We start from the raw sequence: 14,082 nt of genomic DNA on the forward strand, positions 1-14,082 counted from the left end.
GTTCTTGTTTTAGAAGCTATTAGTGAGAGCTTGAAGGAACAACTCACAAAAAATTGCTAATTATATTTAAGTATTTTAAAATCTCCAAGCATCTCTCAGAGTTGGGTTTTATTTTTACACTCAAAGTTATGGATGAGAACCAGCACAGATACACAGCTGTACTGCAGAATGAAGTACTTAACATTGCCTGTTTCCCTAAAGGCTTTTCTTTTCAGCACTATTACACAAAAAACAATTTATTTCTACATTACTTAGAAGTTAGGTGTAGTTTTAGCTCAATTTCATGTAAAAAGCAATATATGATCACCATCTACTTCTTTGTTTTCATCTGTCTTTCTTTTTCTTGTAAATACTAGAAAAAAAGCCTTTGTCCTGTTTCACAGCACTTCTTCTTGGACACTGGGAAGCATAATAAAGTAGCATATGAAGGCTTTCTTATAAGCATGTGCACTTAAGCAGCAACACTCATTTGAGTGGAGCCCAACAGAAGTATTTATTTTTAAGATCCCTTTCCTCAGTAACTGAATTTAAGATGTTGATTTTACAGTGGTTTGTATAGAACGTTTCAGAAGCGCTCAACCTTACAGTATCACTCTAATTTTGTGTGTTCATAGAAGAGTTCTGGCTAAGTCCAAAACATGGGTATTGTAAAAATATCAAGATGACAATGGAGTTAGTTAACTTCACTAGTAGTTAAGTCTACTAGTAAGGAAAAATGGTTTCAGTGCATCTGATAGATTGGACATGTTTTCAAAATTACCTCATGAATCTTTAAGATTCAAGGTTTATAAGTTAAAAAAAAAAACAAAACAAAACAAAGAGCTAAGGAAAAGTTCATTTAAAGTAAATGGAAAGGCTTCAGTTTGCACTGCAGTTTATGGACCTGTCTCTAGAACTGTAAATCATACTTCACATCTACTGAACTGAGCAAGAGAATTCAGGTCAGTACCAAACAACTTACCATAAACTGTCTAGCCAGATACTAATGATGGGAGAAAGCCATACCTTGAACAGATTCCGATTTAAGACACTGGTAAGTGGATTTGCAATAATCCAATTAAGAGATTGCTCTCTCATATCTTAGAAGACTTCCCAGTTCTTTCTCTGTTACTGAACTTATTTCTCTATTACATGAAGGTAGTGCATCTTAGCATATACAGTCTTGATTTTTTTTTTTTTTTTTAGTTTCCTTCTCCCTCACCCTTTAAGGAGGGAAGCAAATGCAGTACTTGAGTTCATAGCAACATTTAGCACAGCTATTTTTGCTACTACCGCACCTGTAGCAATCTTTCCAAGAAAACTGCAATGAAGGACGGCTAATACATAGTACCACTTATGACCACATGGGAGTGCTAAGCACATACCAGAAAAAAAAGTGTCCTTTTACAGTGGTTTCAAGTATATGTTAATCATTTCTAGCATTAAAATTAAACATCTATAGCATGACCACTTAGGAGTACATTTCTTTAAATCCTTAAAGTTAACCTGTTACATCCAGGTTTAAATTTAGATGAGGCATTTCACAAAGCTTGTTTCATAAACACAAGGCAACTAAGTCATACTGATATGCCAGGTGTACAAGTGTAGAGTTTAGTTCTTGGGTTTGGGTTTCTTGAAATGTCTGGAAAGTTCAACGTGTAAATGCTCTTCAGCAGAGAGAAGGAGCATGTTACAGTCACAGTACAGGTGCAGCCCATATGACACCTATAAGAAATATTGTAACTAGGAAAAAATAAGTAATGACAGGTTGCAAAACATTGGGCATATACAGTCCAAAAAATGTACTAATAATTTGATTGTAGGCTTAAGTTCAAGTTTCTCCTTTTTACCTACTGCAATCCTTTTTCCTCTTAGGATGAAACTATATTTTCAGCTTCATGGTATTAATATACAACAATCAGTAAGATCTTAAAATTAGTAATTTTCATGAAGCAATTGTGGTTTGTATTAGATAAACTACTATAGCAGTAAGAATCAGCATGTATGATTACTTACCCCATTTCATCACCCTATATATAGGTCTAAACAATCTTCAAATACAACTATACCATCCAAGTTTGCAAAAGCAATTAAAAGCTATTGAGAGAATAGAGAATTGGTGCTTTCTGCTAATTAAACACTACCCCTCCCCACACACACCCCCTTCTGAGGGCTTGGATACAACGGAGAAATATTAAGCACTTATGGAAGGGCTGAGCCAGAACAGGAATCAAGTATTTTAAGCTAGAGCTGCCACTTAAACTTTCCTTTTGTATTACAATAGAAGTTTCTATCAAATTCAGCAGTATAAGGAAAGCCCAAGTGGCCCCACGAAAGCAGAGTTTTCACTTGGTTCTATTGCACTCACATTTTTTTCCTTCCAGAAATAAGAATAATCATAAAAACCCCAAAACACCTCATCTTGCACGAAGTTCTACTTTGCAGATATATTACAGAAATCCCACTGAGACACGGTGGTGGTTATGCAATTAGCTATCTAGACTACCTAAGTATTTATTTTTCAGCCACCAGATGAAAACCACTGTTTAGGCTCTTCCTGTAAGGCTTCTAATCATGTTAATTTTCAAGGTATGGTTACCAATAATGAAATCTGTTCATAAATCCTAAAGACAGTATTACTACAGGTGGCTTAACATGACCATATTTAGGATATCACAAAGCTTAGATTTAATCTTTAAAAAATTATGCTCTATATAGTAGTACTAATATAACAAGTTATCTTCGGAGATTTACTGACTGACATTGAACAGACTCATTTATATGACAGAGAAAAAAGACTCATAAGTGTTTGATACTGGCTTTTTAGCTGTTCGCAGTCTGCTAGGAGCAAGCAAATGGAAGCATAGTTATGCCCATACACACACAACTTCAGGGGCATGTTATCAGAGTCTAAGCTCATTTTAAATAACAAAACCAAACATCAGCAGAACTTCTTTCTTAGCTAAGTTTTACCAGGGATGTAAGGAACATTGTTTATTGTATTATTTTGATAATGCACAAAAATACTCATGTACAACAAGAGCAATGATCCCCTTAGCTGAAAAAAACAAATCATATTTTAATACTATTTCATTTTATAACTTTAACTGAACTTTTTAAAAGGAAGTTGTCATAATTTAAATTGTGTTCACACTTGTCAGTCAATTCAAGACATTCTTAATATTAAGCAGCATTTCCTTTATATTAGTATCACCTCAACACTTGGTGCAGTTTTATTTTTGCATCAGGTTTCACTGAAAATTGGAAAACAATATTGAATTAACTGCAGAAATTAATCCAGAATAAAAATGGTTAAACATGGTATGCTAATTTTCTACTTTGCTTTCCCAACAATACAAAACATAAACCAACGAGAACCTGGTAGCAGTTAATTTGTGGTTTTGTTACGTGTTTACCCGATGCTAATTTCCCACTTTCTCAGACAACTTGTTTAAACTAGACATTTTAACTGGACTGAAACCCTGGGGAAAAAAGGAACCTACATGTGAGTTCTACAGCAGTGTAATTTAATATGAAAGGGTTTTTGGTTATACTTGAAGAAATGCTGCTGTTGCAGGTATTTACCTTGGCATGTTTTTGTTTGGAGGGTTTTCCTTTCAGAGTAAAGTCACAGAAACATGTGCCAACAGGCAAAGAAAAAAAAAAATTCAATGCAGAACTATGGCTCCCAAGCAAACTTGCTACACAGCTTCAGCAAGAAATAGCTACTAAAATTAAAAATTAAATTTTAAGTGTAGCCTCATTTTGGACCTGGCCTTCCATTCCTCAAGCAGGTGAGAGCTGTGGGACTTTCACCTGCATGAAGAACTCTATGATCACTCTTCCCAGTAAATAACTTCGTTTAGTGTGTGCTTTTGTGTGTATATGCATGTACATACACTGATAGGCACTGTATAGCTATACACAAGGCCAACTGTAATTAAAGATTTTTGAAACTGTGTCCCTTATTAAAAATAAAATTTTAGGCTCCTTGACCTCTGATGTTAGCAGCTATTTCTAATTAGCAAAGTCATCAGGTAGCACAACAGTTTAAATATAAAATTACTAATAAAAATGTAAAAATTGGTATATAGTAGAATACACGGGAGTTAATAGTGGTAAGCAATATTTTAGGGTCATAAGATATTCATACCCCCAGTGTGTAAAAAAAGTCAGACTCGCTTCCAGCTGTACCAGTCATGCAAAGGCCTTACCTTCATTAGCAAGAATAATGCAACAAACCACTTCCCACTACTGTGTTATTTTTTATATACCTTGATACGCCAATATCGTGCCTTTACAATTGAGCATGTTTTTGCCCTTATGCACTCCAGAACTCTGAAGATGAGACTTTTGGGTGCTTCTGTGGATGAGTGATAGTTAGTAATGAAAGTGTTACTGTAGTCTTTGGCACCTCTATCTCGTTAGTAAAGCAAAGTCCTGCTCCATTTTTTTTAATAAAAAAAAATCCCATCAGTGGTGCATTTCATTAGCACTGAGGAGTAGAATAGGTCTGTACAGCCTGATGATAAGAAAACATCTGAAATGGCAATATATATGTGTCTATAATTGTCTCTTCAATCAATTGCACAGAAGCTTGGTCCACTTCTTCAGTTACAGTAGAGTCCTCTTAAGAACTTTGGTTACAGCATTAATGTTTTGGTAAAAAACAAAACAAAAGAGAACAGAAAAAAACTACAGAGCAAAAGCTTTCCTTCGTTTCTTCAGGTAGATTTTTCATTGTCCTCTCCTGTCTTCTGAACCCGTGAATACTTTTTGCATGAAGATTTGAAGCAGCTGGGAGGCCAAGATATTGGCCAGGAAAAGCTGCAAGGAACAGAGCCTTGCACATTCTTCTCGAAGAAATAAAATATCGGATACCACCATGCTCGAGAGAGAAAATTCGTCTGCGAAGAAACCTTTAAAGTCTGTATTGGCACAAGTAGATAAAGAGGAAAAGGAAACAGACAGTCAGTTTAGAGCATTATGATCAATTATATTGAGTCAAGACAACAACAGAAACGCATTTCCGCAAAGACAATGAGCATTTAGCCTGGAAAACACAGAACTGAGATAATGCATAGATCATCGTCCAAATGCATAGATCATCGTCCAAATGCATATGACAAAGTGAGCATCTTTAACACAAAGGGATGCTTTGCTGCTGTACAAAATTTGGGGATACAAAGCACCCAAGTCTTTTTGAATATGAGTGCTTCCAGGCATGTCATGTTTCCATTGATGACTAATAGTTGAAAATTGAATTAAATTGGCTTGAGAGCTATGCTTCTACTTGAAAGTGTTGTTTAAACAACTGCAGCAGATACCTTCTGAAAAATATGCTTTTATTGACATCTACGGAAGAACTGTCACTAGAATTTTAGGATGGTCTAGGTAATTTCAGTTGGCCACAAGTTTTATTACTAAACTACTGATTATTCATAAGCTGAGACAAACAAAGGCTATTCTGAACACCAACTACAGAAAAAAAACCTCAAAGTTCAAAAAAATGTTTTAAGGACAAATTATTAATATTTACTTAAACAGTAAAGTGAAATTCGTTACCCATTCTGTTTAAACTTCAATATGGAACCTCTATTTTTATTTAGAAATCAAAAACTAACTTAGACCTTTAGGCAATACATTGATTCTAAAGGTATTTGCCACTCACCTTTTCATTAGCCATTGAGTGGTACCACCAAAAGAGCCGTGTGGTGATATAATAAGCAATGATGACGTCTACAGTATAGTGTTCATGAGCAACAAGGATACAAATGATACCAGCAGCACTCATTAGCCAGCAGATCAAGTGATACCACCAGAAATGACGTGGTGAATCTGTGAAACAGGGAGGCGACGGGAGAAAACACACCAAAAAAGACATTCATTATTATAGCAATCCACAAAAAGAAGGGGAAAAGATAAAAATGATTTAAGGTTACTAAATGTGAAAACTTAACTCCTATCACACTGGTACAAAACCCCTGCTTTGACAGGGGTTTTGACAGAGAAAACAAGATTAAAGGATTATACAAGTTTACTGAGGTGTGTTCTTACTTCGTAAAAGGATCCCAAGATGAGCCTGCAGTTATACACCACCCATCTTCTAGTCAAATTAAGTTTTCCAGATAAGTCACTTCTAGGATATGGGGTGCAGAGGAATAGACAGAATTGAGGCAAAACATACACTTTGTTATTTTACTTGAATCTTTGCTTTTCTTACAGTCTATGCTCAAGTAAACTCAAGTGCCTAGAATTGATACAACCTGAGCAGAGATCATAGATTAAACAGGAAAAGACACTCTTATTTAAATTCTTAGGTTTTAAATACTTTGCATGAAGCCTCAGTTCTGTGAAACAGAATACTCTGTACAGGAAAGGACAGTATGTGAATTTATACCCTTTAATGAAAGATTTAACAAATGGGAGTGAAGCTGTTCTTCAAAACACATTTAAGCCGCTTCAGCAGAAAAGTTCCCCTGCTCTTCTTTCCCCATTGAAAAATGCCTCGGGTGTCCCAATGACCATTCATAACTTCTGACAGACTAACTGGCTTCATTTCACTCACAGTGGGAGGTTTTGGCACCCCTTGCCTTGTGGGGCAGTGGTCAGCCTTGACTTTCACACAATACCAGCAGAAAAGTTACTGATCTCAACAAGCTTACCCGGTAGTAGTTTGAGGGGCCTGTGCAAGATCATAGTAATAATTTAAAAAAAGAAAGATAAGAAGCCAAGTAATCTCAAGAAGTTGATGGAAGTACCACAAAGCAAGACAGACATATCAAAGCTAAAAATATAGCTATTCTGGTATAAAAGGTGGACTGCAGAGGAATAAGTGGAAAAAGTGGCAGCATATGAAAGGAAGAACGGAGCAAAAACTCCACTAAGCGAGAAATAATAAAATCCTCAAAATGCATCTTACACCAAAGATATGTTATCAAAAGAGCAGAGAAGAATACCATAAGCAGCCTCTAATTCAGAACAATTAGAGGCCTTATGCCCTTGTTCAGATAGCATTTTGCTAATTGCAAAGGAGGCAGAAAAAGGAAATTATGCATTTCTCATTTATAGAGCCTAACTCTCCTGAAATATATGCCTAACAATTAGGCAGCAGTCAAAGGGCTTATTATAAGAATTTTTATGATACAATTTCTCCAACCCTTTATAAGCACAGGAATAAAACTAGTCCAGGAACTACTGGGTTGTCTGCATCTTTCCTGGTACTAAAAATAAGTATGCAAACAGCATTAAGATGCAATATAACATACACAAAACAAGGCAAACAATAGATCTATTATTAGGTTATTTTCCTAATACTGATCTGGTAATTTTGACATATGTCATTCCCCCAGTAATGTTCACTTTACAAGAAAGACCTAGGCCTAAAAATCGGACTGTAATCAGCATCTTAAATCACTGTTCGAAGAAGAATGTCTCACATCTGTAGATTCAGAGTTTATCATATTAAACAGGCTTTTTTATATTGAGGTTTTTGGTTAAGGTAGAATGTAGCACTACAACACCTCATTCCCTCAACATTTTAATAAAAGGAAGGCATCCAACTAACGCTGGCTAGTCTTATTTTTGTTTTGGTGAGAACTATATTCCCATGAGCCAAGATAGCATTTGCATAGTTTGGAATACAACAGTAGGAGAGAAGAATCCAATTCCAAATATGTGAACTGAAAAGGGAACTCCCCACTACACACTCAGGAACAGCCAAGTTCTCGGGACGGAAGCACTGCTTACCACATATCAGATTTGGAAGTTGGTGCTCAGTTCTCCAACACTTCAATTGGCTGCACCAATAGAGAAACCATAACTATCTTCTGTGAGCTTGCCAAATACTTATTAACTACAAGAAGCATTACGCAGGACATTCTAGCAGAAGACATCCAAAGAGCACAAACCAACTTTTCACTGTTTGCAGTAACTACTGTACAGCAGAGGTGAGAAAAGTAACTTTGCGTCCAGAGGTAGCATAAGTGTGCAACAGTGCTGTGTTCAAGCCACAGAATTCCTTAAAGTCTAACATAGATCTAACAAAGCTGGGAGGAGTGGCCAATACCCCAGAGTGCTGCACAGCCTTTCATAGCAGGATCTCACACACTGGGGAATGGGCAGAGCAGAACCTTTTGAAATTCAGTAAAGACCAGTGCAGGGTTCTGCACCTGGGAAGGAAGAATGTGGTGCACCAGTATAGGTTGGGGGCCAACCTGCTGGAAAACTCTGCAGAGAAGTACCTGGGAGTCCAGGTGGACAAGTTGTCCATGAGCCAGCAGTGTTCCCTTGTGGCCAAGAAGGGCACGGGGTATCCTGAGGTGCATTAGGAAAAGCATTGCCAGCAGGTCAAGGGAGGCGATCCTGCCCCTTTACTCGCCCTAGTGAGGCTGCATTTGGAGTTCTGAGCTCCCCAGTACAAGACAGATGTGGAGCAAGTCCAGTGGAGGGCTAGGAGGATGACTGGGATATTGGAGCACCTCTCTTAGGAGGGAAAACTGGGGGAGATGGGCCTGTTTAGACTGAAGAAGAGAAGTTTGAGAGGGGGTCTGATGAATGTCTGCAAGTATCTGAAGGGAGGGTGTCAAGAGGATGGGGCTAAACATTAGGACAAGAGGCAACAGGCAGGAACTGATGCACAGGAAGTTCCCCCTGAATGCAGGGAAGAACTTCTGTACTTCACCAGTACACAGGTGACTGCGCAGTAGAACAGGCTGCCCAGAGAGGTTGTGGAGTCTCTCTCCATATTCAAGATACTCAAGAACTGTCTGGATGCAATCCTCTGCAATGTAGTCTAGATGACCCTGCTTGAGCAAGGAGGTTGGGCTAGAGGACCTCCAGTAGTCCCTTCCAACCTTAACCCATGATTTTACTACACCCATGTTCCATTTCCAGTCAGAATCACAATTTGTATTTCAAACCCATACACATACAGTCTATGTACAACTGACAGGTTACTTCTGGAGGGCAGTAGTTTTACATTCATGTTATCACATGTTTTCCCAGAAGAACAAAAGCATTGAAACACACTTACACTCTTTGATGAACAGGTAGACCAGCGTTAATACCACAGTGTGTCCACTAAACAGGAAGTCTCCACACAGGATGTGTGATCCAGTTATGGATAGACCACCACCAGAAATCAGTCGCAGGATTCTCTGAACCTTTGCCTGAGAATCTCCATTCAACTACAACACCAGAAACAAAAGCACAAAGTAAAGGTTAAGATATACCACAACCCGAGTAAACTTCTTGCCCAAACACATGTGAAAAGGATATAATTATCTTCATTTTCTTTATCTTTCTCTCACATATTCTTAAACAAATAAGCATGCATATCATAGCTGACAGATGATAAAGCTTAGTTTGACAACATTAGCATTCCGTCTATGCTTTCTCAGGCTATTTTGAAATATGCCTTGTATGAGAATGAGATGCAGAATATATTGAAAAGGTAAACACTAAGAATTTCTAAAGTCAGACGCCATGGCAACAGTCCACAGAATGGATAAAATCAATTCGAAACCACTACAACCTTGCATGCTACTTCTGACATTCTGTTCAAAGCTGAACAAGGTTTCCACAGAGCAAAAACCTCAAACTTGGTAAATTTTAAATTTGGTTATAAACTCAGTGAGGACTTACTAATATTTAGAGGATGTATGTTTTTTAAACATGCATTAGGATCAGTTTTTGATTTTCCACACATACTAGGCAAACTTAGTTTCACCTAGCTGCTTAAAAATTTACTCTAGAAGAAAAAGGATAACTGAGTTTTCCATAACCATAAAAGTATTCACACAAAACAAACAAAAAGCAAAAAAAATAAAAACAAAACAAAAAACCAAGAAATCCAGAAAAGCTACCAAGTTTTTTTCAGAGTTCAAGTAATTAATCCTTGTTTAATGCTAGCAAAATGCACTTTCAGAAGAGACATTTAAAGTCTTCCTTTGCTTACCTCTTCTCACTCCTCAATACAGTCTACTACACAAAGTCATTCCCCAAGCTATTAGAACAAAACAATTATGTCTTTACAATAGTGGTATGTAGAAGTTTTCAAACAGATACTGATTCATGTGCCTAAAGTTGTTTCAATGTGAAAGAGAACAGATATGATGCTGTACCGCAAGACTGATGAGATCCTACTCAAGAGGTGACAAATTCATCCCCCCAGTAAACTCTTCTTTCATCACAGCCAATATAACAGTTTGTTCCAAGGCAATCATAAGTCTACATCTTTTTATTAGTAGCCTAAAACGCCAATAATAACTCCTTTGTGTCACCACTTAACTACAGTGCCATAGAGGTTTTTTAAATCTTTTTGTAAAAATATTAGCACATCCACGTTTCTATATGTGTCAGTCTATTTAAGCAGCTGAACTTGTTTTAGTCACATTTCTATACATTTGCAGGTTGGAAGCAGAGACAAGCAATTGATTTCAGGTATTGCAATAGCTCTTGACCAAACAGTGTGAGAATCAAGAACAAAGCATATAACTAGTTTTTAAAGCGATTCAGCAACAGAAGCTTGCATATAAGCCTATAAATTACAATACTGACCTTAGGTATCCTACTACATAAGAAAAGAATATTGCTGTATTATTAAGAGTCATTAGCTTGAGCCTCAGACTAGCAGTGCTATTTCAACATAGGTACTCTCATTAAAGCATCTTAACTGCAACAACTTGAGGCTCTTTCTGTATCAGAAACTTTTGATTTATCATTACCTATGTTTCTGAAGACATCAGCTGAAAGTAATTTGTGTTATTTAATAACACCTGAAACATTACTTTCCATTTGCTCAAAGGAGCCATGAGGACTCAGGCAGAGACTCAGGTAAGAATTAGGGAGCAAAGGCTCTTACCTTTGGTGCACACTGAAAATGCATCCCAGGCACAGGTAAGGTGGTAACATACATAGTAATACAGCGGTACAGATACAAAGTTCCTATTATAAAAAAGAACCTGCGTCCCACTATTGATCTGAAAGTAAAGGAAGGGGGGGAAAAGATTGAATACCAAGTTTACATGCAGAATACACATATAACAGTTATGTAGCTCTAGCTTTATTAGATAGCTAAATCCCTAGAATGAAATAGCAGCTTCATCCCCAGCTCTTCACCACACATTTCTCTAAATCAAATACTAAAAAGTCTTTCTTCAGGTTTTAGTCCTGCTAGCTCTTAATAGCACAGAGCTTCCACCTATTTAATGTGGCCACACTCTAACTTACATGTGCAGTCAGGATCAGTTTGCCTCAACTCAGTGATATTCTCTTCATAGTCCCATATTATAACCATATTCTTGACTTACATATGTATAGTTTAAGGAAATGCAGACACAGGAAGAAGCTTCTAGTCTAGCTGTAGAGGACAGTGGGTTCTTCCTCATATTTGGATGAGATTTTTTTACGTCATCATAATTTCCTCTGCTTAAACATCCCCATGTCAGTAAACTTTGAAAAGCCCAATCTCAAATAAGTTTGACTAGTATGACATGGGTGTCAGAAATTCAGAACTAAACATTATTCAGTAATCAGGACACCTGTGTTTTGATATCCAGCATGGAGACTGGAACCTTTTTGAAACAAGTCGCCCCTTTGTCACTTTCCTGTCAGGCCTCTTCTATATTGTTAAGGATTTTAACATAAGATTCTTTCTACCCAAAACAAACAACAAAAACCAACATTCTGAAAACATAAAGCAGGGGAAAAAAATATAGCTAACTTACTTGTATCTAAGAAACAACCACTGGCATATCCATAATCCAAGCAGTATCATTCCGTTTATTTCTGATACAGAAAAAGCCCATTTCACACGATCAATGTAATCAAAAAATTTGTCAGGCAAGGGAGGGCTTAGCTCCTTTGGAGGTACTCTCTCATGGACCACAGTGATCATGACAGTTGTTAGAATCAAGTTGAAGAGAGCGTAGACAAAGGCAATGCCTGTTTTCCACCACTCCAGAGGAAATTTGTTCCTAGCCTCAGCAGGCATAGAAATCTGGATGTAATCAGGATATTTCTTTGCTGTTTTCCGCAAGCCATTAGACAAGCCCTTTGGTTTGTTAGTGCCATTTTTGTTCTCTTCACTGACTGAGAGAGTAGGTCGTGAGTAGCCATTAGAAGTTTCATTCGTTTGCCCCTCCATATGCTCTTCAAGCTTTGCTGTCTCAATGGTATTCATTTCCAAGTTGTGTGGCGAAGTCAGGTTTTTCAGTGACCAATTTCCAGGCTCTCTGAACTCTGTTATTCCTTAAAGTCCAATGTTCTTGTTCCTAGATGATTTCTGATTTCTGTAAAACTCTAAAATATGTCCATTGTGCTTTCAAAGGAAATCGTGAAGACAAATCTCTCCTCTAGAGCTGAATCATCTGAAAACCAAAACAGATGAACCTTCAGAAGTAGTAATGTGACAGTGAACAAAATATTATCCTTAGGAAAAGCATTTTTAAGTATTTAAGTTCCATCCAAGTCTACTTACATATACAGTCAAAAGGTAAAGTAAAGGTAGATAGTCACTGTGAAATAATTCAAGCCCATTCCTACCAAATAATCTGATAAATCTCCTATCAGTTTAAGAACTAGAACCAGTTAGGCTTCTTTTTTTTTAAAGGACAAGATCCAGAGACTTGAATGACCATGACAGCACTTGTTTTATCAGTTGTCAGAATTAAGGCTAATCCAAGTACAATTAAGTCATCATGATGACAGCTAGAGCTGTCAGTCTCCCTAACCATACACCATAGGACTTGGCTTAAGAAAAAGCGACTAGTTTAGGAAAAACCTGCCCAGTAACTGATCTCTTGATAGCAAGGACAATCTACGACCAGAACATCCTGGAAAGTCAAGTGATGGTGCTTTGGTCCCTCCCACGTCATCCCTCCCAATAGAGAAGACATTTAACATGGTCAGCATGCAAATACCACTGATTTCCTAGATGCTGCTCTTACCGCTGCTAGAGAAAAGGGGTAGAAGTTCAGATCCCAAATATGTGAGATTCATACAAATAATACTAAAATAGCCAAGAAGCATTTCTAAATTTACTCCTCTGCAGTGTTTCTGAAATCCACTGTCATTAGTTGACCTTTTCAAAATTCCTGATCAACAAGCCTGTGAAAACTATACACACAACACACCCAAACAAACATCCAAGAAAACAAGTGGTGATTTTGGATGCTTTTTTCCCCCCTCTTAGCAATCATGCTGTGAGCCCTGCATGTCTAAGAAAAGAGAATATTTAACCCAGCAGCCAGGCAATGACCTCTCTGATGTTTCTTACAACTAAAAATACTTTTTTAGAGCATCTGCAAAAGAAACAGCCTTATTTAAAATTGTAGTAGAACAACATGTTAGCTTTCTCAAGTCCTTTTCTTAACACACTCTTCTATTCCCTCTGTCTACTAAAGTTAAGCACATGACAGAACACTTAGGCAACAGTATATTAAAAAAAAAATCAACTTAATTGCTTACATTTTGTAATGTGCCCACCTAGCATTCACCAGTAAGTCAATACCCTACTTCTCAACATTACATTTAGCAGAGATCAGCAGCACTTGGTAAGTTTTATATCCTGTGCAGTTGAAACATTATTAGAATTATGCATTTACCGAGAACATCACAATAAGTAGTAACCTTAGTTATTTCCATCTCTTCCCAAGAAATACCTAACACCATTAGCGACATAAGTAAAAAGAAGATTTTAGTTTCAGATGTTTAATGACATCCACATAAGCCCTAAAGACCAAAAAGCATCTGAAGTACAGATGAACAATAACCTAAGAACCTAAAAAGCAGGGTGGCACTCATGTTTTGATAAAAACTCATTAACTTATTAAGCAAAACAATTATAGCTACAGCTTGCAGAAAAAAATTGTGTTCCTTCCTGGTACTTTTAAATGGATTGTAAGGCATATTGATCTATCACTTCTGACTCATCAGGATTATTTCAAGCAGAGTGCATACTGTGGTCAAGTTTGTTTACATGGGTAGTTCAAGGTGCTACATATCATCTGATCAGGGATTGGTAAGAACATAAGTGCTTCCCTTTAGAGTACATTTTCAACCTGTTTTTCCTATATTATAAAAGAAATTAGCAACTCTCTT

At 37.1% G+C, this 14,082-nt stretch overlaps 1 protein-coding gene across 5 annotated transcripts in view; it reads right to left on the reverse strand.

Moving 5' to 3' along the window:
* The window catches only part of SGMS2 (sphingomyelin synthase 2), a 41,948-nt gene that overhangs the window by 6,030 nt on the left and 21,836 nt on the right, over positions 1-14,082 (reverse strand). For 4 of the 5 annotated variants that reach the window (XM_018072388.2, XM_018072371.2, XM_018072395.2 and 1 more), the window contains 5 exons: positions 11,709-12,350; positions 10,844-10,961; positions 9,014-9,167; positions 5,651-5,817; positions 443-4,907 (listed from right to left, as the gene is read on the reverse strand). In XM_018072388.2, coding sequence (XP_017927877.1) covers positions 4,704-4,907; positions 5,651-5,817; positions 9,014-9,167; positions 10,844-10,961; positions 11,709-12,163 — 1,098 coding nt within the window. In that variant the 5' untranslated portion in view covers positions 12,164-12,350 and the 3' untranslated portion in view covers positions 443-4,703. Of the gene's footprint in view, positions 1-442; positions 4,908-5,650; positions 5,818-9,013; positions 9,168-10,843; positions 10,962-11,708; positions 12,351-14,082 lie in introns of those variants that run through there. The other variant, XR_001920622.2, reaches the window with a different exon arrangement.

The sequence above is a fragment of the Manacus vitellinus genome, unplaced genomic scaffold (assembly GCF_001715985.3).
Source record: "Manacus vitellinus isolate BGI_N305 unplaced genomic scaffold, ASM171598v3 scaffold_0_pilon, whole genome shotgun sequence".
Taxonomy (NCBI): Eukaryota; Metazoa; Chordata; class Aves; order Passeriformes; family Pipridae; genus Manacus; species Manacus vitellinus.